The sequence below is a fragment of the Chaetomium fimeti genome (assembly GCF_033439085.1).
Source record: "Chaetomium fimeti strain CBS 168.71 chromosome Unknown B0H64scaffold_1, whole genome shotgun sequence".
Classification (NCBI taxonomy): domain Eukaryota; kingdom Fungi; phylum Ascomycota; class Sordariomycetes; order Sordariales; family Chaetomiaceae; genus Chaetomium; species Chaetomium fimeti.
Window position 1 is genome coordinate 1,127,844 of NW_026944329.1, and position 25,077 is coordinate 1,152,920.

Sequence of the window (25,077 nt, forward strand, 5' to 3'; positions counted from 1 at the left end):
GCGCGGGAGATGCGGGGCACTCGGGGCGTTCCAGCGGCGGGGTACGGAGAGCAAGGTAAATACGGCCAGACATACCGTGTAAAACGGGCACAGCTTCCTTCTTGCCGTGAAGGGATAGTCGGGTGTAACGCGCCAACGGCCGTCGCCGTCAGTCTGTGCTTCCCAATTGCTGTCAGCCGCATAACCTGAAACGCCGCCACCATTCTCTGTGCTGTCACCGTCGACCTCGGGCGCCCCCACCATGCACAATGGAGTGACCGGTCGAGGCTTCTGCCCACCTCCATGTCCAAATCAAGCCAAGGTTTCTGGTTGCCTTCATAGCCACCTTCTCTCATACGACTGGGTATCACTTCACAGCAAGCGAGGGTTTCCATCGTCAAACTCGTAACCGCGCCTCCCAACCCCGCCCCGTGGGACAGCCGCGCGAGGTGTTTTCCCATTTCGTTGAACCTTCTGCTAGTAACCGTATATCTCAGCAAGCTATCCCAACGCTCTTTCTTTCACATAACCGAACCTCATAAACCAGACCCGTGCACACCGATCCAACCGTAAAACGCCATTGACCCATGCAAATGTGATTACCTATGCTCGCCCGCGCCTCTCCGCTTCATACAATTCCCTCCTCATGTCCATAAACATATCCTCGATTTGGTAAACCTCCTCCCTTGACAGCCGCGCCGACCGCAGCTCATTAAGCCCGCCTCGGAACAGGTCCATCATCCTTTGCGCCTGGTTCATCTCAGGTGTCGCGGGTTCTTCTACGTTCGTGCTAGCATCCGCCGTGTTTTCGGCGATCTTGCCATCCTCTTGTTCATCGATGGTGGGGTGTTGAATGTCAACCTGCATCGACTCCTCGGCGGTGATGAGCGCCGGGGAGGTTTCCTCTGACGCCAGACTGCTCTCTTCTCCCACTTGGTGTTGACTGAGCTCGAGTGCAATCTGGGATTGCACGTCCTGGTCGTCTGCTTCAAGATCCATGGCGTCAACGGTTGCCGACGCTACAGGTTCCTGAGAGTCGCTCTCGCTCTCTTGGCTGAAACTTTCCGGGCTCGATGGCTCGGCCGAAGAGCTCGGAATTCGCTCCTCGGGGGTTTCGTCTTTGCCGACGTCTTTAGAGATGGCTGTCCGCATCTCAGCCGACGCGTAGACTTCCACAACGACATCTTGAACGGTCGCCGTTTGGCTGCTCGACATTTCCTCCTCCTTCTCGACTGAATCATGCCGCTGCCTCTTTGGGTCCGCTTCCTGTGCCTTCGAAGAAGCCCGCTTTCTTTTTGGGCGTCCGGCACGCGCCTTGGACTGCGAGCTCGGTATGTTTTGCGCCTCGGCGCTAGTCGATACTGCCGACGCCGTGGAGCTCGCTCTGGTTTTCCTTGACGGTAGGGCCGGCTCAGCTTTCTGCGGGCTGTCCCCAACCACAATGCAGTCGATGACGGGCGACCTCGGTCCCTTGCCCTCAGGGGACAGAGAAGGTGCAGGTTGGTACTCTGATCGGTCAGCCTTACCAGAGTCCAGCTCAACCACCAGCCTGAGCATACTCCTCTCATCGACATCGCTGATATCGAAAGACGTAGTGCCTGCTGGGATGACGTGCTGTTGCTTACCGTCGAGCACCTCGCTTGCTTTCGTGGGTCTCTCTTCCTGCTTGGGGGTCGGCGACTGTGGGCTGGTTGGCGCGTCCACGAACTCCTCGCCGTCAGACTTTGTTGTCGGGGTTCCCCGGGTCCTCTGGGACAGCCGGGAGGAGCGCCGGGGCGTAGATGGACCTTTGTCCGCTGGGGTGTCCGATGGTTTCGGGGCTATAGACACCCCCACAGGCTCAAAAACCATACTATCCTCAACTACCTCACCCCCAGTGGATGGCGGCTCCGTCTCGTATTCTGCTTTTGCTGGGCTGCTAAGTACCTCGGGCAGGTTGACAACACTGGCGTAGCCCCGCTGGCTCGAAGGGTCGGCCACAACCCCAAGTCGGTTTGGATTCGGCGACCCGGAAACTGGCGAGGAAGAAAACTGCCACTCTTCGAGGAGATTGTGACTAGCAGACCTCGATCTTATCTCGGCTGCTAGCGGATTTCCTCTCAACTCTGGGGGTGATGAAGGTGGATCCGTCATATCATGCTCCGGCATGACCAGCAGCTGGCCGCGACGAGGCGTAGGAGTTGACGAGACATAGTCGTCAAACCCTATTTCGGGCTCCGGGGTGGTAGCTTGCCGTGATTGGGGGGCCACTGGGAGCATCTGCTGATCTGTTTCCTTCGCCTTCACACCCGGGCTGGACCGGATCTCGGAGAAGAGACACGCATTTTCCCGCTGTCGCTCACGGATCTCCTTTTGCCGCTCCGTCAGAACCTGAGACTCAAGTGGGCTACCCACGGCAGACGAAGGCCCAATCGCTGCGAACTGGACCTGCGAGTCGTCGTGCCTTAGCCGAGGGGTTGTGGTGTAGCGACTGCTTGTGGCCGGCTTCCTCTGAGGAGATTTATCGAGCTGCTTCGCAGCAAACGTGGTGGCGGTAGGCGACTTGGAGTGAGATGAGCTCGGCCGTGGAGTGCCCCTTCGGCTGTTGGATCGCGTGGAAGGGAATTTGGGGAAGCTGAAATCCTCATATGAGTCAACGAAAGACAGCTGCTGTCCAGCATGCTCAACACTTGATGTTTCCAATCCTGGCAATACAATATCGGCATGGAGTTGCATCTGCACAAGGGCAGCTTTGAGTTGTTCCGGATATTCCAGGTGCTCGGCCTTCTCGAAGAGTCTGTTCCACAAGGAGATGGTGGGATTGGCAATGGTTCGGTGACACGAGGTGAATGAGGCGCAGAAAAACCGTTCAAGGCATTGTAGCTGCTGCTCGGGATGTTCGAGGTCACTGATCAGATGGGAAAGCTTGTCCCAAAGGGATTTTGTCTGACTAGTTAGCTTTGTTTTCCACATGAAGGGGCTACTACACTTACTGCCGTAAACACAGTGTTGGTCTGACTACTGAGTAGCCGTTTCGTGTCTTGAAACCAGGGAAGGAGACCATCCTGCAAAGCGATCATCGCCCTCAAAAACAGTTCGCGGTTGCACCTGTCAAAGAAGCCACCGAGCTCCTTGAAGAGCTGCAAAACAAGATCCGGATCAACAGCGGTGAAGTTGTTGTATGACGAATCCAAAACATCGTTGACAGCTTTGTAAAGGTTGTCGAGAGTGTCAAAGGACGAGGCGCGGGACCCAGCCAGGGTCGTGCCCCAAAGTCGCTTTCGGGCGGCATCAACAGCTTGCTTGTCCCGTGGTTGCGTAGCAACGGAGATCAGCTCGGTCACAACTTTGATACAGCTGAGCGAGTTAACAGCTAGCCCTCGAGCTACCAGTTGCTCAGCTGTAACCTTGGCCAGGGGTTCAATGACCACCATTGCCGCTCCGGCGTCTCCGGTTTCCTCGCGCACCCGCTCATAAGCTGCACAGAATAGAGACTCCCAGTGCTTCGGCGGAAGGTTGGGCGTTGACTTGATGCCGCGTTCGAGGACCTTGACGACATCACGGTAGTCATGTCCAACCGGGGTCTCTCCTGCAGAGCCAGTCGAGTGATGACTGTTGTGTTTAGGCTCCAGCCAACCGGAGATGTTTTCAGCCACCAACAACCAAGGTCCATAGGGCCGAGGAGCATCCATGGGGATGGTCGACATCAAGTCTTGGGCGATATCCATTCTTGCTTTGTCTGCTTTGGAGGCGAAAAAGGGAGCAAAAACGAGACGGAAGAACACTGCATAATCATTGTCATCGGAAACACCCGGTGGCAAGGTCGAGAGCATCGAGAAGAGCGTGTAAATAGGCGCCTTGGCAGATGCCTGGTGTTTTCCGGTTTTCTCTGTGAAAGGGAGAAGGCCGAGGGAGTTGACCATGACTTCCAAGTAGGTCCGCGCAGAGAGAAGGAAGTCTGATACGCTGCGTTCGGCCTCTTCCTGGCCCAACAAGCCCCGCTTCCAGACCTTCTGTAAAGCACCAAGCGCTCCTGCGACGAAGAGAGCTGTATCCCTCGAGACTTTGATTTCCTTGGCCGCTGCCGAGGCGACCGTCGAAACCAAGGTCCGCCAAAGGCGGCAAGTTGGGCTGTCAGTTCTGGCGAGGGCAAGAAAATCCAACTCAAGAATGGGCTCAACCACGCCGAACACCCGGTTGGTATTGTGCCTAATCCATTTTGAGTCGATTGGTGGGAGCTCTTCCGGCTTCACGAGCGAAGACTCCATGATATGGTCTCCAATCCATCTTCGCGGCGTTGTACAGTCGAAAAGACCGCCGAGAATGGCACTGCCCTGTTGAAGGTTGTCATCAGCAGCCTCGGCGGCCGGATCGAGTAGCTTTGCTAGGACAGGCCGGACACTGGTATCCCAATAGGTATCCAAGAGCATGGAATTTGTGTTGGGTTTGAAGGCGTAGTAAAACAGGTTGCAGATACCGCCCAAAACCGCCTGCCTCAGTTCCGCTGAGGTTTTCCCGGAACCTTTCCGTCTCAGCTGACTGACGAGAGGAGTTGTCAGAGTTGCTAAGTTCTTCGGCAATGCCCGGTCGTCGAGGTGCATGAGGTAGACGAGGCGAGCCCACGCATGGTTGGCCCTAATCTTGGTCGGAAAGTCGGCGCTGTTGAAACAGTTTTGAATGACGTGAAGCCAGGGGCCGGTGTACTCCCACTTGTCGATCCGAATACGAAGGAGAAGGATGACGACGCTCCATATTTCGGGAACAATGGCCGATTCGTGCTTGTCCTTGGACATTACCTTGAGCCTTCCCTCGTAATACTGGATATACCGCTTGTCTTCGTGTGAGAGGTTGAAAATCTCCATGACCTTCCGCGAGAGCTGCTTTTCGTGGCCGATGCTGAAAGCTGCTTCCAACCCGAGGGAGATGGCAGCCGAGCGGATATCCTTTAGGCTGCTCAGCATATCCGTGAACATGTCGAGCAGCCAGTCTGAATGAACGATCATGAGTTGCTTGGACTGCTGAACCAGTTTCCGGTAGATCAGAATTCGAGACAAAACAATGCTCTTTCCCTTCAAGTGTTCCTCGATGTTGTGAAGTGACGAAACCAACCTCCCTATTCTGTCCGCGGTCATGACTTTTGGGGAGAAGTTCTGCAACGAGATGGCCTGCATGAGGCGGCGGGCAGTGTCTTTCGGGGTCGAGACATCCTCGAACGAGCGGATGCAGTGGTCGATGATGAAGACGCCAAAATCGTTGGATATTGTCGAGGATATGGCGGGAAAGTGCAGGAACGTGTTGAGTAGATTGAGCGCGTGGTTAACGAGAGAGGTATCGAGGTTTCCTTCTACCGTCTTCGCCACAATATCCCGCTGCATGAACTGGGTAAAGAGTGTCATCTTCTCTTGCAGAGCTACCCTGTCTGGGAGGTTGTTGGAAGCCTTCCATGCTCGTGTCAGCATCAGGTAGGCGTCGAGCTTCGAGTCGCGGTCGCCGCCGGCGAGTTGCTGCAGGGTGGATTCCAACATGGCGACAAGGTTGAGTTGGGAGTTTGGCGAATCACAGCCAGCGCCGGCTGTTGAGTCGAGGAGGTTCTGCGCGTTGGCGGTGACCTTGAGGATCGACTTGACGGGCTTCGATGCGCTTCGTGACAGGGACACGGGAGTCGGATGCTGTCTCGCCCCCTCACCGTCGAGGTAGACGGGCGGCTCCTTGTACTCGGCTTGGGCAGAGAAGCCAACCTTTTTCCGAATTCGTCGGGAAGTCGAGGTTTCGGCGATCGAGGAGGTGGGCGACTGAAAGCCGGGCGGTGTGTGTATACTCAATCGGGTATTGATGGAGCCCAACGAAACTCTGATGGGAGCTGCAGCCTCATGGTGCGCCTCACGCGGTGGGGTCGGCGGTCTCGGTGGCAGAGAGCTCAAGAAAGTGGACAACACGGCTGGAGATGACATTCTGCCGTGTTGACCAGTTTGGGGGGGTGGAGGGTGCAGACGGACTGCCTCCTGAGACGAGCGAAGCGTCACCTCGAGTAGGACGGTGACAATCGCATTTGAAACCAAGAAAATTGAAAATGACGGCTGAAAATCAGGACAAAAAAAGGACCAAAAAAAGGACCAAAACCCAACAAGAACAACAGAACCCGGAAAAGAGTGTAGGATTGTGATCCGACGATGTCCCTTGCTGCGATGAGGCCAGCAGCGGTGGAGGAAGAGGTACCTCGGTGGATGGAGCAATGGAGCCGTGAGGACGCCAGGCAATTAAGACTTTTGACGCGGTCGCGTGCGGAACCAGGGAAGGCGCGTCTGCATCGCGCACCCACTTTATCGATGGCACCTGGGCCCACCTCAGCCTCCCGCTTTAGCAGGTTACTCGATCTAGTTTAGCCCATCTTGACAGATGAACCATGTGGTTCTGTTTCCCCAATCGGGGATCAAGTCGAGATTCAGATGAATGGATGAGTTTGAGAACATGCTTCACTTCTCATGACAGTCAACTACTCAATTTACTCCAGAGAACTCTTCCTCGTAATTTAGGTCATGAAGCTCTTCTTGGCCCCCCAGAGACAAGGATAAGCTCAAAACCCAAGTGCAAGGATACCTTACCCTGCGAGACGAACACATGTATTCCATACCGTAGTTCGGTAACGCTGAAGCACTGAATTACGGTATCCAAATCACAACGTTTCATGATCTCAACCTCGTCCATTTGAATCGAGCCATTTCAAACCGAGGCTCTGGAACTCGGAAATACTTTGGTAACCAGACGGATTTTGATAGAGTTTACATCTTTCCTCTCCTCGCCGTCCCACATAGAACGTCGAAACCAGGTTAAAACCACCGAAGTGGGGTAGTTATTCGCTGTCGCTGTGCTGAACTTCTTCCCGTGCAACCAAGAGGGGCAAACGGAACTTATAAACATAGCAAAAATAGCACAGACACCACAACCCCCCTAGTTGATATGGCACAACTTACTGGCCCTGGTGTGTACTTGGTCCCTGGGTTTCGGGTCTGTGACGATGACTGACCACCTCACTCAGCCAAGCTTGATGCAGTCCGGAAACTGTTCGATCTTCTGGCCAAAGACCTTACATCCGGCTCCCTCCAGCCTCGAGGTCGGTGGTTCCCGTGACACTGAGTCAAGGTGGACTGGGCAATCTGTTTGCTGAACTTCAATACAGAACGCGATGCCGCTCTTGAGGAGCTAAAGCTGTACGGCCGGGACCCCAACTATGCAGACCCCATCTTCACAAAGGAGGTAGGTAGACTTCCAAGGCGTTGTTTCTCCAGTCTCTTACACACCTCGCAGGGTATCGAGATCCTCGCCAAGTTTGCTTTCGATAGCTCCTCAGACACCACATGCCGCAATGCTCTCAAGGTTCTTTGCAATACTCTATTCATCAAAGAACAAACCCGGCAGATCCTCGTGGATTTAGGGTACGAACCCAAGGCATGCGACAGACTCAAGAACGACAGCCGGGATGACGAGTTCCTAATCTCCAGAGTGATCCTCCTCTCCACCTACGGCACGAACCTCGGCCTTCCAAAACTGATTGAGCAGCATCAGTTGGCCGACTCCATGGTAGCGCATTTGTCGAGGCATGCCAGCCGACTCTCTGCGCAGCCATCCGTGACGGGCCCAGTGAACCCTATGGAGGGGATGGCTCTGGATGAAACACTCAAGCTTCTCTTTAACGTCACCAATTTCGCCAAGGAACACATCAACTCCTTCGACGGGGCACTGCCACACGTCGCCTCTATCCTCTCCGCCCTCCCCCTGCCCCAGGCCAAAGCACCACTTGATCCCCCGTTCAGCCTCCTCATTGCCCCCCTCCTCAACCTCGACCTCACCACCCCAACCGCCCAGGCCTCCCTCTACCCACCAGCAGAGCCCTCCCGCATCGCGAGCCGTCTCCTCCAACTCCTCGATCTGTCCATGAAGAGCTACAACGACACCCAAATCGAGGCCACCGTGACCCCGCTCCTCTGCGCGCTCTCCGTCCTCTACGAGCACGCCCCTACCGAAACCGACACCACCACCACCCCCCGCTCCACCATCCGCACCACCCTCCTCCCCCGGGAAGAGGACCGCAAGACGGTGCTGGGCCGCGCCGACACGCTGGCGTCGCGGCTGCTGCGCAACTGGACCAACCCGCTGGCGCCGCAGTTCCGCAGCGCCGTGGCCCACTTCTACTTCGACCTGTCCGGCAAGGACGCCGTGCGCTTCATCGAGAACGTCGGCTACGGCTACGCTTCGGGCTTCCTGTTTGAGAATAATATCAGTATCCCCGAGGGGGCGATGCAGGGGCAGGGGCAGGTGCAGGGGGGTGGGGAGGGTGATGATGATGAGGCTGGTGAGGGGTCTGCTGGTGCTGCTGATGCTTTGGGGGGTGGTGATGGTAGTGAGAGTGCCGCGGGGAGGCGGGCGGTGAACCCGATTACGGGGCAGTTTTTGGATGAGGAGCGGTTCCCTGACCTGCCGGAGATGACGATGGAGGAGAAGGAGAGGGAGGCGGAGAGGCTGTTTGTGCTGTTTGAGCGGTAAGTGCTTGGCCCTCTTCTGAGATCATCTACTAGCGTGACTTGTTGCTGACGATGAGTAGGCTGAGGCAGACGGGGGTGGTGTCGGTGGAGAACCCAGTCGCGAAGGCGATGCAGGAGGGAAGGATTCAGGAGCTTCCGGATGACGAGGAGGACTTGGACTAGCGGAATTGCAATGTGATTCTGGTTACAGCTCCTGCTGTTCTTGTTCTGACGGAATCGGTCATTTGCTGTGCTCGCTGGGGGTGGGGGTTATCTACCTATTTGTTTCGTTTTGTTTTGTTTTTTCACCTTGACTTTTGGGAATAGTATCTAAGGTATCCGTAATGGGCCATACCTAGGTAACTACCATTATGTTGGTACAGTGCTCAAAGTCAGTGAGGGGGTGCCTGAGCTTCGTGTGGTAACCATAGTGCGGTTAGCGATATAGCCCAAGTTTCGGAGTGCAGTTGTAAAGTTAGCCTTCACCGGAGGCCGCCTGGTCGAGTGGAACTGTGTTGCGCTCAACGCAGTAAGGTTGCCCAGAAACTATCGGGTGCCCATGCGTGGTATGGCAAACAAGACCGTTTCGTAGGCGGTCCGATGGTCCTAAGTTCGAGTCAGACCAAGGTCACCAGGCCGCTGAGCTTTTGTCTTTTGGCTTGGATTGTCGAAGCAGATATCACACTGGCATAGAGCCCTTCCAAAGACATTAGTTGCCTGATTCTAGCATAGTATCTTGTTCATAGGAAGCAGGAGCTTGGTGGTGGTTAGCTTGTAACGAGCTGTAACTGATCATGTAAGTGACTACTCGGGTGTGAAGAAGAGTAGAGAGCACATTTCACACCACCTAGTAAATGAATAGCGCCTTTACCATTTAACCAATCTAACTATGCTGCAGATACAAAGAAGAAGCACAATCATAACTAGCTCGAAGAACTGATGCCGTGTTCAAGCAGCGGTTGAACCCGACCTCACCCTAACCCTGACATCAAGCAGGAGCTGTGATAGTTTATTTACCAATTAATTCCCTGATAAATTAGCCGACCATTCCTAACCCGAACCCGGGACCTCAGCGCGTCTTCTGCTTCCGGCACACCTTCCATTTTAGCTTGCCAGTGAATAACTTCATCGAAAGTCAGCGAGGACGACGTGAGTCTTGATCAGAGGTAAGTGCTATATATTTAGCTACTGAATTTCCTTCGATTTTTAAAACCCCCTTTCTAACTCCCCACCCAGTGTTCTGGTAATACGCTTCGCGACAAGCTCAGGTCATTCACCAGTCGCGTCACGGTCTCAACCGCCAGACCTAGGAATTGCCCAGCGCAGAGCCATCGACCATTCTCAACAAGTAATAGCTGGATTAATATATCCAAAATGCCTTTTGGTGAAGACTTTTTCCCGGAAGGGGATATGACCCCCCCTCTGATTCAGAGTGACCTCCTCAAGTAAGTCGCGGATAGTTACGCGTTTACCGTCCTGCTGTTAGCCGCTACTCCGAAGCCCGCGCATTCAAGATTTATTTCCAAACCCATCTTTCGCGCCATAGCCTCCCTGCATTTTTTCCGCTTCGTTCTTTCTTCACGGTTCTACCCAACCCGCGCGTTTTTAGGGTCGAACGCGCCGCGGCCACAAAGACATTTCCTGCATCCGTTTACATCCGCCGCTAACATATCGCAGCTCTCTTGAAGCCGAAATGGATCAGGACTTTGGCGAAGAAGTGGGCCCAACAGTCGTGGCACTAAACGGAGACACAGCGGGTGTTCCTGAAGCCAACATGGATATCCCGCTAGAGGATGAGGTCGAAGCTGCCATAACTGCCCCTCCATCCACCCTTAAGAAGCGCGGCCGGCCGTCGCTCTCCGCTTCTGCCACACCCGCCAAGTCAGTTGCCTCCAGGACACCTCGCTCGACTAAGAGCAGTGCGGCACCCAAGAGCGCAGGTCGTAGCACCGGCAAGCGTAAGGCGGCAGAGTCCGAGCCTGAGGAGGAGGGGTCCGAGGAGATTGAACCCGAGGCCACGCCAGTGCGGAAGCGAGGCCGTCCTGCCCGTGCTGCGGGTACTTCTGCCAGCGCGCGGCTTGCCGCTAAGGCCGCTAGCAAGCCGACTCGCGGTCGACCCAAGAGCACTACTGTGAGTATCACTGCCATGAGAACCACCGTTTGCAACTCTAATTCTAATAACAGACCGCGGCAAAGCCCGCTAAGAAGGCCGGACGCCCCAAGAAGGATGCCACCGACGAGGAGGCGCCCGCGGGAGAATACGAGGTCGAGAGCATCGCCGATTCGGCCATCGACGCCGACACCATGGAGCACATGTATTTCGTCAAATGGAAGAATTACCCCGCGAGCGAGAACACGTGGGAACCCAAGAAGAACCTCAAGGGTTCTCTTGACCTCGTCCGCAAGTTTGACGCCGCCAAGAAGAAGGCCGAAGCGGCCGAGGCTGCGAAGAAGGCGACCGCTAAGAAAGCGACCGCTCCCGCTTCCGGCGAGAGGAAGACAAGGGGAGCAGCGAAGCCGAAGGCGGTAAAGGAGGTCAAGGCAGCCAAGAAAGCCCCTGGGCGGCCAGGACGGCCGAGGAGAACGCGGTCTTGATCGAGCGGGTGACTTACCTCATTTCTTTCCTTTCCATATCTCTTTTCTTAGCACGTCTACGGCATGGGGTTGCTGGTTGTTGGCGGTTGGCTCGGTTTCATTCGTTGGGAGGCGGAAAGGAGGCAACGAGGGGGGAAGCTCCTTGACCTAGGTAGCCAAACCGAAGGCTTCTCATGGTTGCTTGGGCTAATTAGAGAACCGTCGGCTCTCTAACTACCTAGGTACCCATCATTTGTCTTTCTTTTCACACAAGGGCAAAGACTTGCTTGATTGGGCGAAATCGAGCATTGTTAATGGTACTGTACTCATAGACAAAACGGCTAACTATGCCATGACATGATTTCAACACGGCCTCCATGAATGGGAGCACTGGGTCCATCGATGACCCCCGATGGCGAGGATGGTTTAACTAAGCGCCAGTTAATCCTAACCACGAATGGCACTACGTCAGTCTGCTTGTCACAACTGATCACCGCTGACAGCTATTTTGTGAGATTACACGTGTATGTACATATGTGTCAGTTGTTCCGGTTGGATGCTCAAGTTTGGTAGGTTGTTCGGGGGCTGTCGGTGAAGCGTCGGAAACGGGCCCCAGTCTCGGGCCCGCAGTGGGGCGCGCCTGGGCTTTGCTGGATGACGTTCGGGGAATTTCCAGTCGACACGCAAACAGCCAGCTTTCAGCTTCGTCAGCTTCGTCAGCTTCATCATCGCCCGACAACCCTCAATCGCGTCGCAAACACAATCAATATACCCGACAAACCATCAGTTGAGCGCGAACCGACAGCTACCAGAGCTCAAGTCTCGACAATCGCAAAGATGGACGCCCTCCGCTCGGCGATCCAGCCGATTACGCACAACCTGCCAGGTCCGATCCGCGACCTCGGCGAGTCCATCATCGGCGACGCGTGCTACAAGACCCTCCTCCTCGACGTCGATCTCGAGAACACGGCCTGCGTCAAGCTGGCCGTCAGCAAGGGCCTGGGCATCGGCATCGTGGGCGCGTCGTCCATCGTCAAGGTGCCGCAGATCCTCAAGCTGGTGCAGTCGCAGTCGGCCAGCGGCGTGTCGTTCCTCTCGTACCTGCTCGAGACCAGCAGCTACCTCATCTCGCTCGTCTACAACGTCCGCAACGCGTTCCCCTTCAGCACCTACGGCGAGACCGCGCTCGTGCTGGGCCAGAATGTCATCATCACCGTGCTCGTGCTCAACTACAGCGGCCGGGCCAGCATGGCCGCCCTGTTCGTCGCCGCCCTCGCCGCGAGCATCGTGACGCTGTTTAGCGAGAGCCTCGTCGATATGCAGAACCTGAGGTACCTCCAGGCCGGCGCCGGCGCTCTCGGCGTGGCGAGCAAGGTGCCGCAGATTCTGGCGATCCTGCAGGAGGGCGGTACGGGGCAGTTGAGCGCGTTTACCGTGAGTTGACGACGTCCCTTGTTGTTCACGTATGAATTGAGTTGGGTGCTAATTGGATTGTCTGTGTGCAGGTTTTCAACTACCTCCTCGGCTCGCTCGCGCGCGTCTTTACGACCCTGCAAGAGGTGGACGACAAGCTGATCTTGTACGGTTTCATCGCCGGGTTTGGGCTGAACCTCGTGCTCGCGCTGCAGATGGTCTACTATTGGAACGCGCCGTCGGCCAAGGCCAAGGGAAAGCAAAAGGAGGTTCCCGTAGCCGCGCCGGTCTCGGCCACCACGACATCAACACCCAAGAGCAAAGGGCCGACGACTCGTCGCCGTGGTTAGGATATCTGTTTCAGTTTTGAGTCTTTTGACTTTGGCTTCAGCTCCCCGGGGGACACCGGCCGAGGTGTGGCGTTCTTTTTGCGGTTAATCTCACACTAATGCCTCTTTCTTTGTCACGAGTGCCTTGACTGCTATCGACTAGTTGCCCTGCCACGTTTTCTCTTCGGTCTTACTGATGTTCGAGACCGTTCGGCGACATTCCATCACAAGGTCATGTGTCACTCGGTCGAAAACCCACCGCCAATCATTCTGAACTTGACCGCTTCGAGCTCGGTGACCACCAAACAACTCCCACGCAAGTCCAGACTTCGCGGCTATCTGCAGTTCGGGAGTGACCCGGAAGATCCGACCGCAGTGGGTTCCTCTTGACGGAGCCACGGCGGTGCTGTGGATTTTTATTCTTTCAACCCCAACTTCCAGTATCTCCCCCCATTGCTGTGGGGACCCCTGATAATCCCCCACACGACCCCTGTCGTACGCTTGTGCAACGAAAAAAAAATCCGAACGAGCAGCAGCACCCGGTGGACGCGCGTTGATAAGGGTCCAGACACTCAAGGAGCGGTGAAGTTGCACCAAGAAAAAGACTTCAGTTCGGAACCCGGGAAAGTTTCATCTGGTCTTGAGAAATCTAACTTGTTGGCAGGCGCAATAATGCGCAAAGCAAGCTGAGATGAGATCTTCCTCGGGCATATGTCAAACGCGGGAACAACTCACCGCCAAGCAAGCCCTCATCGTGGATTTTGGAGAATGCGGCGAGTGCTCTCGTGATGCCAAGACAGTGCCACTCTGCGAATCGGCGTTCCTGGACCCGCCGGGTGCCCCTGGTGGCCAGCGGTCCCTGGTGTTCGCCAGACAGCCGGGCTCCGGGAAGATTGATAAATGGAGCCGCCCCTGCTCGCTGTGTTCTCATCCCGTCTCTCGATGGCGCCATCTGACGAGCTCACCCATATTGCATCAGAGAGGTTGCGTGCTTAGGCGTCATCCTATCCCCATCCGTTCCCCCCGCTTACTCACCGTTTATACACAGCTACACCAAGAAGATCGTGGGGGGTTTAAACTCTTTCTCTTCATCTTGATCTTCTTTGAGCAAAGTAGAGAACGCCACATCCAGTCGGGCCCATCCCGTTGCCAGCACTTGCACACCTTCACTTTTACCTAACTCGGCCTTGCCGCTCTTGGCATACATTAAGCCTTTCTAGCTTCCTGCAACCCGGCTTGCCACGAGAAACCCCCTTCCCGCTTGCAAGCATCATCCTGTAGGGCTGAAGGCCGAAGAACCACACGCCCACGGCACAGAAGAGCCAATACATCCACCCCTAGCACATCTACACACACACGAACAAGGCAGAGACACCAATGGCTCCAGACCTGAACTCGCTCCCGGCTTCGCCCCTTCCGGGCAAGCCCGTCAACCTCACACGTGGTGGCGCGGCCAATGGCGGGCCAGCCCCGGGCAAGAAGCAGCCCAACATCCTGTACATCATGGCGGACCAGCTCGCGGCGCCGCTGCTCAAGATGTACAACCCGGAGTCGCAGATCCTGACCCCCAACCTGGACGCGCTGGCGGCGCGGTCGGTGCAGTTCGACTCGGCGTACTGCCCGTCGCCGCTGTGCGCGCCGTCGCGCATGAGCATGATCACGGGCCTGCTGCCCATGAAGATCGGGGCCTTCGACAACGCGGCGCCCATCTCGAGCGACCTCCCCACCTACGCCCACTACCTGCGCCTGCAGGGCTACCACACCGTGCTCGCCGGCAAGATGCACTTCATCGGCGACCAGCTGCACGGCTACGAGTCCCGCCTCACCAGCGACATCTACCCGGGCGACTACGGCTGGGCCGTCAACTGGGACCAGCCCGACACCCGCCTCGAGTGGTACCACAACGCCAGCTCCATCTTGCAGGCTGGTGTCTGCGTGCGCAGCAACCAGCTCGACTATGACGAGGAGGTCATGTACCGCTCCACCCAGTTCTTGTATGACCACGTCCGCGAGGGACCCGGGGCGAGGCCCTTTTGCTTGACGGTAAGTTTGTTGATTGTTGTTCGTTGGTTTCTTTTTTGGGAAGGGGGCGGGTTGAAATACCTCCCTCCTGTCTTAATCGGGAAACTTGGGTTTCGTGATTGGTTAGGCTCAGACGCACGTTATGCGTGGGGGTTGCCTACTGCCGGCGCGGCTGGCGATGGTGGGTGTGTAGAACCGTAAACTGACTGGGCGGGGTGTTATCTTTAGGTTTCCTTGACGCACCCCCACGATCCGTACACCATCGAGGAAAAGTACTGGGACCTCTACGAGGGCGTCGATATCGACCTGCCCAAGGTCAAGATCCCCAAGGAGGAGCTCGACCCGCACAGCAAGCGTCTGATGCAGGTGTGCGACCTCTGGGACAATGACTTCACTGATGACCAGATTAAGCGGGCCAGGCGCGCTTACTATGGTGCCGTCAGCTACGTCGATGACTGCATCGGCAGGCTGTTGGACGTGCTTAAGAAGTGCAAGCTGGACGAAGACACTATCATCGTCTTCAGCGGCGACCACGGCGACATGCTTGGCGAGCGCGGCCTTTGGTAAGCCCACTCCCTTTTTCCCAAACAGTGAACCCCAACAGCCAGAAAAAAAAAGAAACTAACAGCCACCCAGGTACAAGATGAGCTACTTCGAGTCCTCAGTCCGGGTCCCGCTGCTGGTCTCCCACCCGGCGCAATTCACCCCGCGGCGCGTGACCTCCAACGTCTCAACCCTCGACATCCTGCCCACCATGTGCGACCTCGTCGGCACCAAGCCGGCCTCGTTCCTGCCCATGGACGGCGTGTCGCTGCTCCCCCACCTGCAGGACGCGCCGGAAGGCGGGCACGACGAGGTGTTCGCCGAGTACACGGGCGAGGGCACGGTGCGGCCGATGATGATGATCCGGCGCGGCAAGTGGAAGTACGTGACGTGCCCGGCGGACGGCGCGCAGCTGTACGACCTGCAGGCGGACCCGCTCGAGGTCGCCGACCTGGTCCGCAGCGGCGCCGTCGTCGCCGACGAGAAGACCAAGCGCGTCTTCGACGACTTCGAGGCCGAGGCCCGCGCCAAGTGGGACTTTGACGCCATCACCGCCCAGGTCCTCCACTCGCAGCGCCAGCGCCGCCTGGTCTGGTCCGCCCTGACCAAGGGCAAGTTTCAAAGCTGGGACTTTGATCCGGTGGATGATGGAAGGGAGAAGTAAGTCTTGCTCTTGTTCCCCCTTTTCCTTTTTATCTTGATTTCTTGTTGTTTTTTCTCGTTCCAAGGAGCTCGTGCTAACATCGAGGAAAGGTACATTCGCTCTCATATCCCGCTTGACGACCTCGAGCGTAGGGCGCGCTTCCCGGCGGTGGACGCGTTTGGGCGGGAGACTGGTTCGGTCATCGTTGCCGACCAAGCGGGCTCGCATGGGCAGTGATTCCTGCCGGAGTGGTCAAAAATTGTAGTTTGCATATTCTTGCACAGGCCTGATTTTATTTTGCCATGTTTTAACGGTCTCGGATGGTTTTCGGGGCATAACTTAGCGTGGCGCAGAGCGTTTTAGCACTTCCTTAACGATATATTAGCACTAGCAATAATTGCCCTGTGTTTCAACAACGGGTTGCAAAGTTCCTTTAGTTTGTTTAGTTAATTGCCCTCGAGATTTGTCCCCGTGTGAAGTTTGTCGGGTGGTCATTCGTACCAGGGTTAGGGTCATGCATAAGACGGCTTTCCCTTGAAGCTCGCCAATGTGCCCCGCGTCGCGACTTTCATCTTTGAAGACCATCCACGCATCGCGCAAACTCCGTAACCCGCGCGGTCGAAATTCTAACTTCCACGCCGAGAACACATCCAACACCCCCCTCTAGCAACACTCGCAAAAACGACACCGGAGCCATGACGTCGCTCAACATGAGCCCCGAGGAGCTGAAGCAGCTAGAGCTGTTGCGCAACCGGTTCGCCCAGCTCACTAACAATCTTGCGAGCTTGCGCGAAAGCGTCTCGAACTCCAATCCTCTTCCCACATAGTTAGTCCAAACTGCGCGCTCTCTGTTCATTCGTCTTGCTCACCATCCCCGTCCAGCGAGTCCCTCCAAGCTTCCGTAAACATCCTCCAGGCAAACATCCGCTCGATCCAAGAAATCGCGACGGAGAACGCCGGCATGTTCCAGCGCCTCGCCATCCACCCCTCGACCAACTTCCCCGGCCGCACGCACGAGCACATCCTCACCCAACTACTACGCAAGAAGCTCGAGCCGGGCGTCGAGAGCTGGGTGGAGGAGGCCCGCGCCACCGCGCGCGGGGTCGGCGTGGACGCGAGCAAGCTGGCCGGCGGCGTGCACCGGCGGGGCGAGCACGACTACGACGACGAGGGCACGTACGGCATGGACGAGGACGACGACGCGCCCCAGGACCCCTTCAGCGAGCAGTGGGCCGACATGCTGGATAACTTCCAGCAGACCCTGCAGCAGTACGTCACGGTGCAGGTCAAGAAGAAGTACACGGCCGAGGAGAGGGCGGCCGGCATCGAGAATGTGCGGACGGGGTTGCGGCAGGCGCTGGAGGAGAGCGACGAGGAAGATGAAGATGAGGAGGAGGAGGAGGAGGAGGAGGAGGAAGAAGAGACCACCGCTGCCGCAGGTGACGCCGGGGGTCTGACTGCTGGACCCGGGGGCCCTGCGGCGGCGGGCGGGACGACGCTGGCGGTGATCGAGCCGGAGCACATCTTCTACTTGCAAGCCCAGGGCAACCTACAGCTTCCCGGGAATGTCTCGATCGAGTCGAAGCGCATCCAAGCGGCGCCAACTCGGCGAGTGGCGCCGCCGCGGTGAATGCGGCAAGCACGCGGAGGTCGATGGTCCGGCCCTCATGAGCGCAGTCCCAATAATACAGAACTTCGACGGGTGGCTCGCTAAAGAATATCTTCCGCCACCGATGCTCCATCTACGATCAAGGGTCAGGTGGTGGGATTCAGAGGACACTAGACGCATGTGAAGGAAAGACCTCGGGTGAGCACATCCTTCGGTCACCTATTTCTGGGTTGTGCAATCAATGGCTAACAACTAAGGGAAGGCGATGTGCGGGAGGTTTGTTAGGTTAGCTGAAGAGACACCAGCTCCTTAGCCCCCCTCTCCCCCTCGCGTCCCTTTGATTATTACCGATACAGCGGAATCATCACCACGGAACACAACGCGAGTTTGGGCATGATGGATGCGTTACGGGCCCCTTGGAGGTGTTGACGTCATTAATAGTCGATAATTGCAGCTAGCAGGGGCGTGGTGTTGGCAAGGTCGTCTCGTCTGAATCACTCATGTCTCTACTGCCGACGTCTTAGGATGTTATCGTTGGAACCCCAAATTCTCGAGTTCCATCCGCATGCTCTACTGATGTTGACTTACTTGATATCGGAAATGGGCACGGCAACGGACAGAGTAGCAAACAATCATACCGGCCGTTCCAACGAAATCTCTATTCGTTAGGCGCGCGACGGCCGTATTAACACGGCGGTGTCGCGCAGCGCTATGCTGGGCGCAAACGTGCGAACCGTCTGTATTCATGACTCTATCATCTCGTCATGAGCACGCAGTTCACGATCCCATGATTCACCTTGGTAGGTACTACATACCTAGCTTAAAGGTACAAGTAACCTCTTCCCCTCCCACGATAGGTATTACCAAGCCCTGTCTTTCTCGAACTCCAACACTCTTAATCATACATTGATTATCCTGAGTAAACTTGAAATGGCCAACCCATTGCGACTATTCCAAGCGTGGCTGGGATCTGGGATTAGCAACGACCCAGGTGATACACCCTTGAGCCACACGTCAAGCCAGCAAGAGGCGCCGCCCTATTGTCAAAGCTCCAGGTTGAGAATGCCGCCGAAACCCACCAAGCCATTCAACGACGACACGCTCTCAATCATCCATGCCACTGTCGGTATCGCTGCCGCCGACGGCGGGCCGGTCGCCGCCAGAGCAGTGGCCGCCGTCATCGACCATGTCGCCCATTGTGTTGCTTCGGTACCCGCCGCCGATGCACAGGTTACTGCGAATGTGATAAGTAATATTATCACCAACTATGTCACCGCGGCTGAAAAGGAGCCGGGGCTTTCCATAGCTGCCATCTACGAGCAGGCTCGTGACTGCGTACCAGAGTCGTCCATACAGGGCGTTTCAAACGGCCTTCCTGAGGCACTCGGAAACATTCGCCGCGCTCTATCTTATATCGACACTCGGCTGCCGGACAGCAACCTTGCTGCCGCTACAATCTACGCCGTCGCCCGGGTTACGAACTCGGTTGCGAGAATATCTATGCGCGGTTGCGGGCGGGATGTTGCTGACACATGGTCCGACGCCGCCCGCAGAACAGTCATCATGCTCAGTGACGGCGTCAGGACCGGCTCCAGCACTCGAGCACTCCCCGACCGTGCTGGCGGCGGATGCTCAAGCGCCGACACGGGCACCGGGACCTGCGAAGCGGTGCTGCAGACGGCCAAAATACAGGCGGCTATTGGTGCGCTCAGCAACTACGGCGAGAACGCGCATGCTTTGGTGGCATTGAATGCAATTGATGCCGTAGCTGCCAAAGATCATCTTCCCCACGCCGGGGCGGGATTGAGCGGTGTTACCAGGTGTACTTGCAACAAAAGCCTCGGAAGTTGCAAGGCTTTATTGCAGGCGAACCGGCTTCGGGCGGCTCTTTCCGCTCTCTTGGCCTACAACACCAACGTCGGCAATTACGAAGTAGTCGGCGGACTTTCAGCTGTGGCCACCGCCGCCGGCCTCCAACCTCCGCTCGAGGACAACGAAGTACCATACCCGAGATTGTGGTTGCCGCCCAGACCAGTAGAGCAGGGCCGTTCCTCCCTTGGGTATCCGCACGAGTAGATACCTACCTTACCTTCCTCCTCGTCTCGACAACCGAAGAGAAGGAACGAAAGAGGGAAAAGGAAGAGAGAAGAAAAACGGGAAAGAGAAGAAGAGAGAAAGGGAAAGAGAAGAAGAGAGAAAGGGAAAGAGAAGAAGAGAGAAAGGGAAAGAGAAGGAATAAGCGAAGGAAAGGGGGAAAGGAGTAGTATGAGACGGAATAACAGAAGGGAAAGAAGAATAAGAAAAGGAACAAGCGAAGGAAAGGGGGAAAGAGCAAGAGAAGGCAGAGGAGAAGGAACAAGAGAATAGAAAAGACCCAGGCAAAGAGAGAGGGAAATAACGAAAAAATAGAGAGGAATAAAAAACGGATTACGGACCTGCCGTATCTGCCTGCCTTGTCGGGAGCGACAATATTGGAAGCTGTGACATGGAGGTCACTGAGTAAAGGAGCACCTTCCATACCGTACATAGGGCAAATTCGCAGCCCTTCAAAAGTCTCGCGTTTCCCACCGACTGCTCGTGAAACCAACTCCAACAAAAAAAACTTCCAACAACGCTCCAGCACCAAAATCACCAAAGCTGGAAACACCAAAGTCATAACAACAGCAGAAGCAGCAGCATCACCACTACCACCATTGACGCCACCTATAACCACCATCAACACAACCACCACCGACACAACCACCACCGAGGCACCGACACTGGCGCCGCCACTACCAGAGCAGCAGCAAGCAGCAACAGAAAGCAGCAACAGAAAGCAGCAACAGCAAGCAGCAACAGCAAGCAGCAACAGAAAGCAGCAACAGCAAGCAGCAACAGCAAGCAGCAACAACACCAGAAGCAGCACCACCAACACACTCACCACCACCCGTGCTCGACCACCCTCACCACCAGCACCACGACGTCCGGCGCTTTGTGGGCCGTGGGCTGTGTGGTGGGGGTGGCAAGCTAGCCTCCCCCCGGCCATTGAGGGCTGGTAGCACCAACAACAGCCATGCCCGACGCATGGTGGGGTGCGAGGTTTGCGGTGGATGTGCTGCCTGGGCGTCCTCCTCGCCATCGACAGCTGGTGGCACCAGCGCCGCCAACTGGCCAGGGCGCTACGCGCAGAGGAGGATGCCCACGGGACGGAGAGGCAGGCCTGCCGAAGTGGAGGCTGAGGCTCGCCGGGCGGAGGGGCAGAGTCGTGTCGCCCTAGAGGAGATGCGAGGGGAGCTGCAAGAGGAGCTTCGGGACTCCCACAACAGGGAGGAAGATGCCCGGCGGGCCTTGGCGGCCGCGATTGATGGGATGGAGAGGGCAGCGAGGCGGTGGGAGGTGTTATGGGGTGTGTGATTTGCGGTGGTGGCGAGCTTCGCCCTCGCCCTACATGCTTGGTGGCACCAGCACCACCAACTAGCCAGAGCCCCGCGTGCGGAGGACGCCCGCGCCGCGGAAGCGACGTCCCGCGGAGCGGAGCGGCTGGCCCACCGGGCGGAGGCGGGGGTCCGCGGGCAACTGGCGGCGGCCCTCGAGGAGGCGGCGGCGTCTTCGCGGCGGGAGGCCGAGGCTCGCGTCGCCATAGCGGAGGGCGTGGAGCAACTGGAGAGCCTCCGCCGCGAGAGGGAGGACGCCCGGCGGGCCGCTGCGGCGGCAACTGAGGGGATGGAGAGGGCGGTGAGGGGGTGGGAGAGGCTGCGCGGTGAGGTGCGCCGCCGCCTGGGTGCCGCGGGAGAAGATCGGGAGGACGAGTAAAGTTTTTCTTTTTAAGGAGGCGGCTCCTTTTTTTCTTTTTCTAAAGAAAGAAATGAATAGAAGTAATGGGGGGGGCCTAAAGTGCCCAAAAAACTATAATTGCTTTACTCACAACCCCATGCCTAACCTAACGCCCGTAAACTCTATACGGGCGGCTTTTTGAAGGTACTGGACTGGTAGGTAGGTAGCAACAACCTATGTCATGCGTCTTCTATTCTTACACTCCCATTTAGTTGAACATCCTCGGAGAAGCGTTTAGTTGGTGTCTTGTTCTCTGTTTGTTACCGGATAATATGAGGTAGGTAACTGACTACACCCCGACGCCCCATACAATCCCTGGATACCTACGTACCTATCTTTCCCAGGATTCCACATCTGGTCCAAGCACGTAGCCCAAGCTCCCTAAGATGCAGCCCGCTTACTTCTTACAGCTGTAGCTCTCCCTCTTCCTTACTGGATTGACCAACCACCTTTTGACTCAGCCTGTACTCTGAATACCCTTATTTCTGTGTCTTGCGTATCAAATGGTAACTGTGACGTAAGTTCGCTTGACCTCAGCGCAAAGACCTGACGAAGACGCCGTGTTGGACTGTTTATGCGTGAGGAGGGAGGAGACCACTTTGGTCCTCCTACGCCCTTGCTTCGAATATATCCGTCAGCCCCTTGAGTTTGGCCCCATCAGTCTGAACGATTCGACCTCCTCGCGCAACTTTCCATTACTGAATTACGCCGTCGTCAGCTGGCCGGAGTACGCTCGACTTCACCAGAGACCGTGGCGGACATCTTTGATTTCAGTGGTCCCTTTTGCCTTGAGGGGTCGAAGCTGTTCAAGTATTAGTGGCTATCTTACCGCTCCGGCTGAGGAGACAAAAGAGAAACCGGAATCGCTTTCCCTCCTTCACATGGCATCGTACTCCGGCATTGTGGCACTAGCTCGAAAGGTCCTTCACGACCGAGACTAGAAAGGTATGCCTACGAGTGGGAACTGCGGGCACTTCAATATCATCTTCTCAGAAACGAGCAGAGAATATAGAAACTGCAACGAAAGAACGAAGGAATTCTAAAGAATATCGAATAAGGGCTGCATCCATAGATCCCACGCGCTCTGCGGCTGGCGGCCGAGAAATCTCGCTCTCCTGAAGGTCTGGTGTCTGTCTGTTCTATTTACCTCGGTGTTACTGAGCCCCCTGAGGACTGCTTAGCTCTTCGCCTCGCCTCTACAAGAGTGATTTTCCTTCTCGTCTCCTAGATTACTTTCTTCAAATCTAACTCAGTCTCTCGCCTCCCGTTGTTCGCTGTGGTGGGCTCCTTGTTAGCAGGTTATGACAGCCAACTCCGGCTGCCGAAAGCAACCTAAGACGGCCCGCCCGGCTAGCTTAGTTGGAAGAGCGTGAGGCTTTTAACAAAGGAGACCTCAAGGTCGGGGGTTCGAGCCCCCCGCCGGGCGTTTTTGCTTTTTCCTTTGTTTTTTCACTTGGCTCTAATCATAACCATAACGCTTAGGATCAGGTAAATCCTCGTTGGGAATCTTTTTTCCCCAACACATCCCCTAGAGATACAGAGGTTGCGGCTAAAAGTAGATACCCTCTTCCAAGTATGTACCTTCGCTAAGTCAGCAAAGTGCGACATTATTTTTAGAAGCGATCCATACTGTGTTTGTCATCCACTAACTGAGCTCAGATTTAGCGGGGGATGCGCTAAACTTCAGGGTACTAGTCTCTGAAGCTTTAGCGGCTAACACGCTGAAGCTTCAAAGTTTATACGCACAAAGGCGCACGGTAAGCACGGGCCTTCGCAACCGAGGTTAGGGTGTTACTGTTCACTTTTGGCCGCAACCTCTATACGGATCATACATAGGGTGTGAGGTGAGGTACAGAGCTCCATAGGTACCGAGGTAGGGAGTTGCTTCTCCCTTTCTTGGCAGAGGCCACCAGCAATGGAGAAATGCAAGACAAGAACTTAGTGACGAGCGAGCAATACTGATCAGGTTCAATAGCACTCACTGCAAATATCACTCAATTGTTCGAATCTAAAGCTGAGGAAAAAATAAGAAAAAAGGGGAGCCGTACACAACAACGGAAATTGTTGAGGGCAGCTTTCACGTAGTACATACAGCTGTTATCGTTCAAGTATGGAAAAGAAATCTTGTAAATATTCCAGCCAGTTTTCCCGCCGCCCTCCTACCCGTAAACCCCCGCGTCTTCTAGGCCTCCGACGTCTTTTCAGCATCTTGCGTTTTCAAGCCTGGCAACGTGCCATCCTCAACCCCCTTCTGCTTCCCACGGCGGCCTTTGACCCTCTTCTCTCCTTTGGGCTTCTTCGACTTCGCCCGAGTAGCGGTCGGAGACCGCGCTGTGTTGAGCCCCGAGTAGAGGCATGGGGGATGCAAAAAGTCGAGGAAAGGCCCTGACGTCCGCCTTGTTGCCGGCGGTGGTTGGGTCTCGGTGCTGGCGGCGCCCGGGCCGTTTGCGTCTTGGGAGCGCGACGGCTCACCGCTAGGCTTGCTGCCATCGAGCTGCGGTTCTTGGACGGAAACACCCCCCTCGACTCCAAGCTTAGGGGCTTCGAATGGTTCAGCGTTGAGGAGAGCTTCTAGCCCGGGGACATTGCGAAGGTCGATGAAAACTTTAATGATGGGCCTCCTGTATGGGGAATAAGGAGTTAGGATTTGGACGAACACAGCGCCATGTACAAGTTCATCCCCTGATATGTAACGAAATAGACGGGGCAGGGGTGGGCTACTTGGGGTCCGGTCCTGTACTACCCTCGTCCCCGGGTACTACCGGCTGCGTTTGCTCTTCGAGGTGAAAGGATATGTTGGGGCGCTGGTTGGGGGGCTTGCTCTTTTTCAGGGGCTTTAGGGGCTTTAGGGGCTGGCGGGAGCTTTCCATCAAGATAGAAAGACGACACGGAGGACAAACCCACGTGTCATCGCAATCTTCCGAAGATGGCACCATGGCAATGGCCGTTGTTGGGGTATTCTGGAATAGAACGCCAAACGGTCATTCGGCCGGGGCAGACGAAAATGGCCGTCTTCAGGGGAAGATAAGTGAATGAAGTTGGGGGGGGATTACAGCTTATGGTTACGAAGTCTGAATTGGATGCAGAGATGGGATCAAGAGCTCATGCAGCTGGTCGTTGGTTGCTAGACGTTTTGTCTTTGTCTTGTATATTGAGCCAATGTGTGTACCCGGCGTTTGCTCTGATTGCTGTCCATCCAGTCGCTGACAGGCGGTTCTCGACTCATACATGCACCACATTTTGAAATGCTCAAAAGAAAGATTGTGGGAAGAAAGATGAGCAACCAAGCAAAGGGAACATTGCGAAGAGGCGCTCGACATTTGGCGAGCGGTAATCTCAATGGGGAGATGGTGAATCGAACAAGAGACTCGATACCATGTAAGAAACCCACCATCCATCACTCTAACCCCGGTCTCTCATGTCTCCCCAATTCAACTTCCCTTCGGTGAATATTAGGGGTCGTCGTTTGGAAATATTATGGCTGCGAATTGTGGGCGGGAAACAGCTTGGGTACGTACTACATATGGTGACAGACAAGGGCAGGGAGAATCGAAGATAATGCACTCAATGCAACATGAGAGCTGTCAACTCTGCTGGGCTATCCGCGACGCATGTTGGACTGTGAAATGTGTACCCACGTACCTTGGCTCCCTC

At 55.9% G+C, this 25,077-nt stretch overlaps 8 protein-coding genes and 1 non-coding gene across 9 annotated transcripts; 7 read left to right on the forward strand and 2 right to left on the reverse strand.

Annotated features, from left to right (window-relative positions):
- Positions 1-84: 84 nt before the first annotated feature.
- On the reverse strand, positions 85-6,229 carry B0H64DRAFT_380027 (Rap1-interacting factor 1 N terminal-domain-containing protein). Its single transcript, XM_062802711.1, has 2 exons — positions 2,952-6,229; positions 85-2,904 (listed from the first exon to the last, which is right to left on the reverse strand). Exons 1-2 carry the CDS (start codon positions 5,907-5,909, stop codon positions 583-585), a joined length of 5,280 nt encoding a protein of 1,759 aa, XP_062663642.1. The 5' UTR covers positions 5,910-6,229; the 3' UTR covers positions 85-582.
- Positions 6,230-6,915: 686 nt separating this feature from the next.
- On the forward strand, positions 6,916-11,072 carry B0H64DRAFT_414223 (guanine nucleotide exchange factor synembryn-domain-containing protein; the record flags this gene model as incomplete). Its single annotated transcript, XM_062805017.1, has 8 exons — positions 6,916-6,937; positions 6,995-7,069; positions 7,136-7,212; positions 7,264-8,315; positions 8,358-8,495; positions 8,558-8,594; positions 10,492-10,608; positions 10,662-11,072. The coding sequence occupies 8 exons, from the start codon at positions 6,916-6,918 to the stop codon at positions 11,070-11,072; spliced, it is 1,929 nt and encodes a 642-aa protein (XP_062663643.1).
- An 816-nt stretch (positions 11,073-11,888) lies between these two features.
- B0H64DRAFT_414224 (uncharacterized protein) lies at positions 11,889-12,814 on the forward strand (the record flags this gene model as incomplete). Its single annotated transcript, XM_062805018.1, has 2 exons — positions 11,889-12,485; positions 12,557-12,814. 2 exons carry the CDS (start codon positions 11,889-11,891, stop codon positions 12,812-12,814), a joined length of 855 nt encoding a protein of 284 aa, XP_062663644.1.
- Positions 12,815-14,072: 1,258 nt separating this feature from the next.
- Positions 14,073-16,432, forward strand: B0H64DRAFT_7615 (alkaline-phosphatase-like protein). The gene is made up of 4 exons (XM_062808726.1): positions 14,073-14,836; positions 15,044-15,378; positions 15,452-16,018; positions 16,112-16,432. Exons 1-4 carry the CDS (start codon positions 14,171-14,173, stop codon positions 16,236-16,238), a joined length of 1,695 nt encoding a protein of 564 aa, XP_062663645.1. The 5' UTR covers positions 14,073-14,170; the 3' UTR covers positions 16,239-16,432.
- Positions 16,433-16,696: 264 nt separating this feature from the next.
- Positions 16,697-17,631, forward strand: B0H64DRAFT_437315 (mediator of RNA polymerase II transcription subunit 8; the record flags this gene model as incomplete). The annotated part of the gene is made up of 2 exons (XM_062806238.1): positions 16,697-16,827; positions 16,884-17,631. The coding sequence occupies 2 exons, from the start codon at positions 16,697-16,699 to the stop codon at positions 17,629-17,631; spliced, it is 879 nt and encodes a 292-aa protein (XP_062663646.1).
- A 1,041-nt stretch (positions 17,632-18,672) lies between these two features.
- Positions 18,673-19,748, forward strand: B0H64DRAFT_448184 (uncharacterized protein; the record flags this gene model as incomplete). The annotated part of the gene is made up of 1 exon (XM_062807043.1): positions 18,673-19,748. The coding sequence occupies one exon, from the start codon at positions 18,673-18,675 to the stop codon at positions 19,684-19,686; it is 1,014 nt and encodes a 337-aa protein (XP_062663647.1). The 3' UTR covers positions 19,687-19,748.
- Positions 19,749-20,673: 925 nt separating this feature from the next.
- On the forward strand, positions 20,674-21,402 carry B0H64DRAFT_369422 (uncharacterized protein; the record flags this gene model as incomplete). Its single annotated transcript, XM_062802029.1, has 2 exons — positions 20,674-20,995; positions 21,068-21,402. 2 exons carry the CDS (start codon positions 20,674-20,676, stop codon positions 21,400-21,402), a joined length of 657 nt encoding a protein of 218 aa, XP_062663648.1.
- A 1,365-nt stretch (positions 21,403-22,767) lies between these two features.
- B0H64DRAFT_t2 lies at positions 22,768-22,849 on the forward strand. The gene has a single exon. It is a non-coding gene; the product is annotated as a tRNA-Lys (tRNA).
- Positions 22,850-23,279: 430 nt separating this feature from the next.
- Positions 23,280-24,481, reverse strand: B0H64DRAFT_448189 (uncharacterized protein). Its single transcript, XM_062807044.1, has 2 exons — positions 24,145-24,481; positions 23,280-24,044 (listed from the first exon to the last, which is right to left on the reverse strand). Exons 1-2 carry the CDS (start codon positions 24,357-24,359, stop codon positions 23,606-23,608), a joined length of 654 nt encoding a protein of 217 aa, XP_062663649.1. The 5' UTR covers positions 24,360-24,481; the 3' UTR covers positions 23,280-23,605.
- Positions 24,482-25,077: the final 596 nt, after the last annotated feature.

What these genes read in the sequence shown, in the direction of transcription:
- B0H64DRAFT_380027 (XM_062802711.1), bottom strand. Translation starts at nt 5,909, where the DNA reads ATGTCATCTCCAGCCGTGTTGTCCACTTTCTTGAGCTCTCTGCCACCG. An exon ending in CCAACACTGTGTTTACGGCA is followed by an intron (nt 2,905 to 2,951) that starts GTAAGTGTAGTA and finishes CTAACTAGTCAG; the next exon opens with ACAAAATCCCTTTGGGACAA.
- B0H64DRAFT_7615 (XM_062808726.1), top strand. Translation starts at nt 14,171, where the DNA reads ATGGCTCCAGACCTGAACTCGCTCCCGGCTTCGCCCCTTCCGGGCAAG. An exon ending in CGAGGCCCTTTTGCTTGACG is followed by an intron (nt 14,837 to 15,043) that starts GTAAGTTTGTTG and finishes TGTTATCTTTAG; the next exon opens with GTTTCCTTGACGCACCCCCA. An exon ending in GTGGATGATGGAAGGGAGAA is followed by an intron (nt 16,019 to 16,111) that starts GTAAGTCTTGCT and finishes CATCGAGGAAAG; the next exon opens with GTACATTCGCTCTCATATCC.
- B0H64DRAFT_448189 (XM_062807044.1), bottom strand. Translation starts at nt 24,359, where the DNA reads ATGGTGCCATCTTCGGAAGATTGCGATGACACGTGGGTTTGTCCTCCG. An exon ending in AGTACAGGACCGGACCCCAA is followed by an intron (nt 24,045 to 24,144) that starts GTAGCCCACCCC and finishes TTCCCCATACAG; the next exon opens with GAGGCCCATCATTAAAGTTT.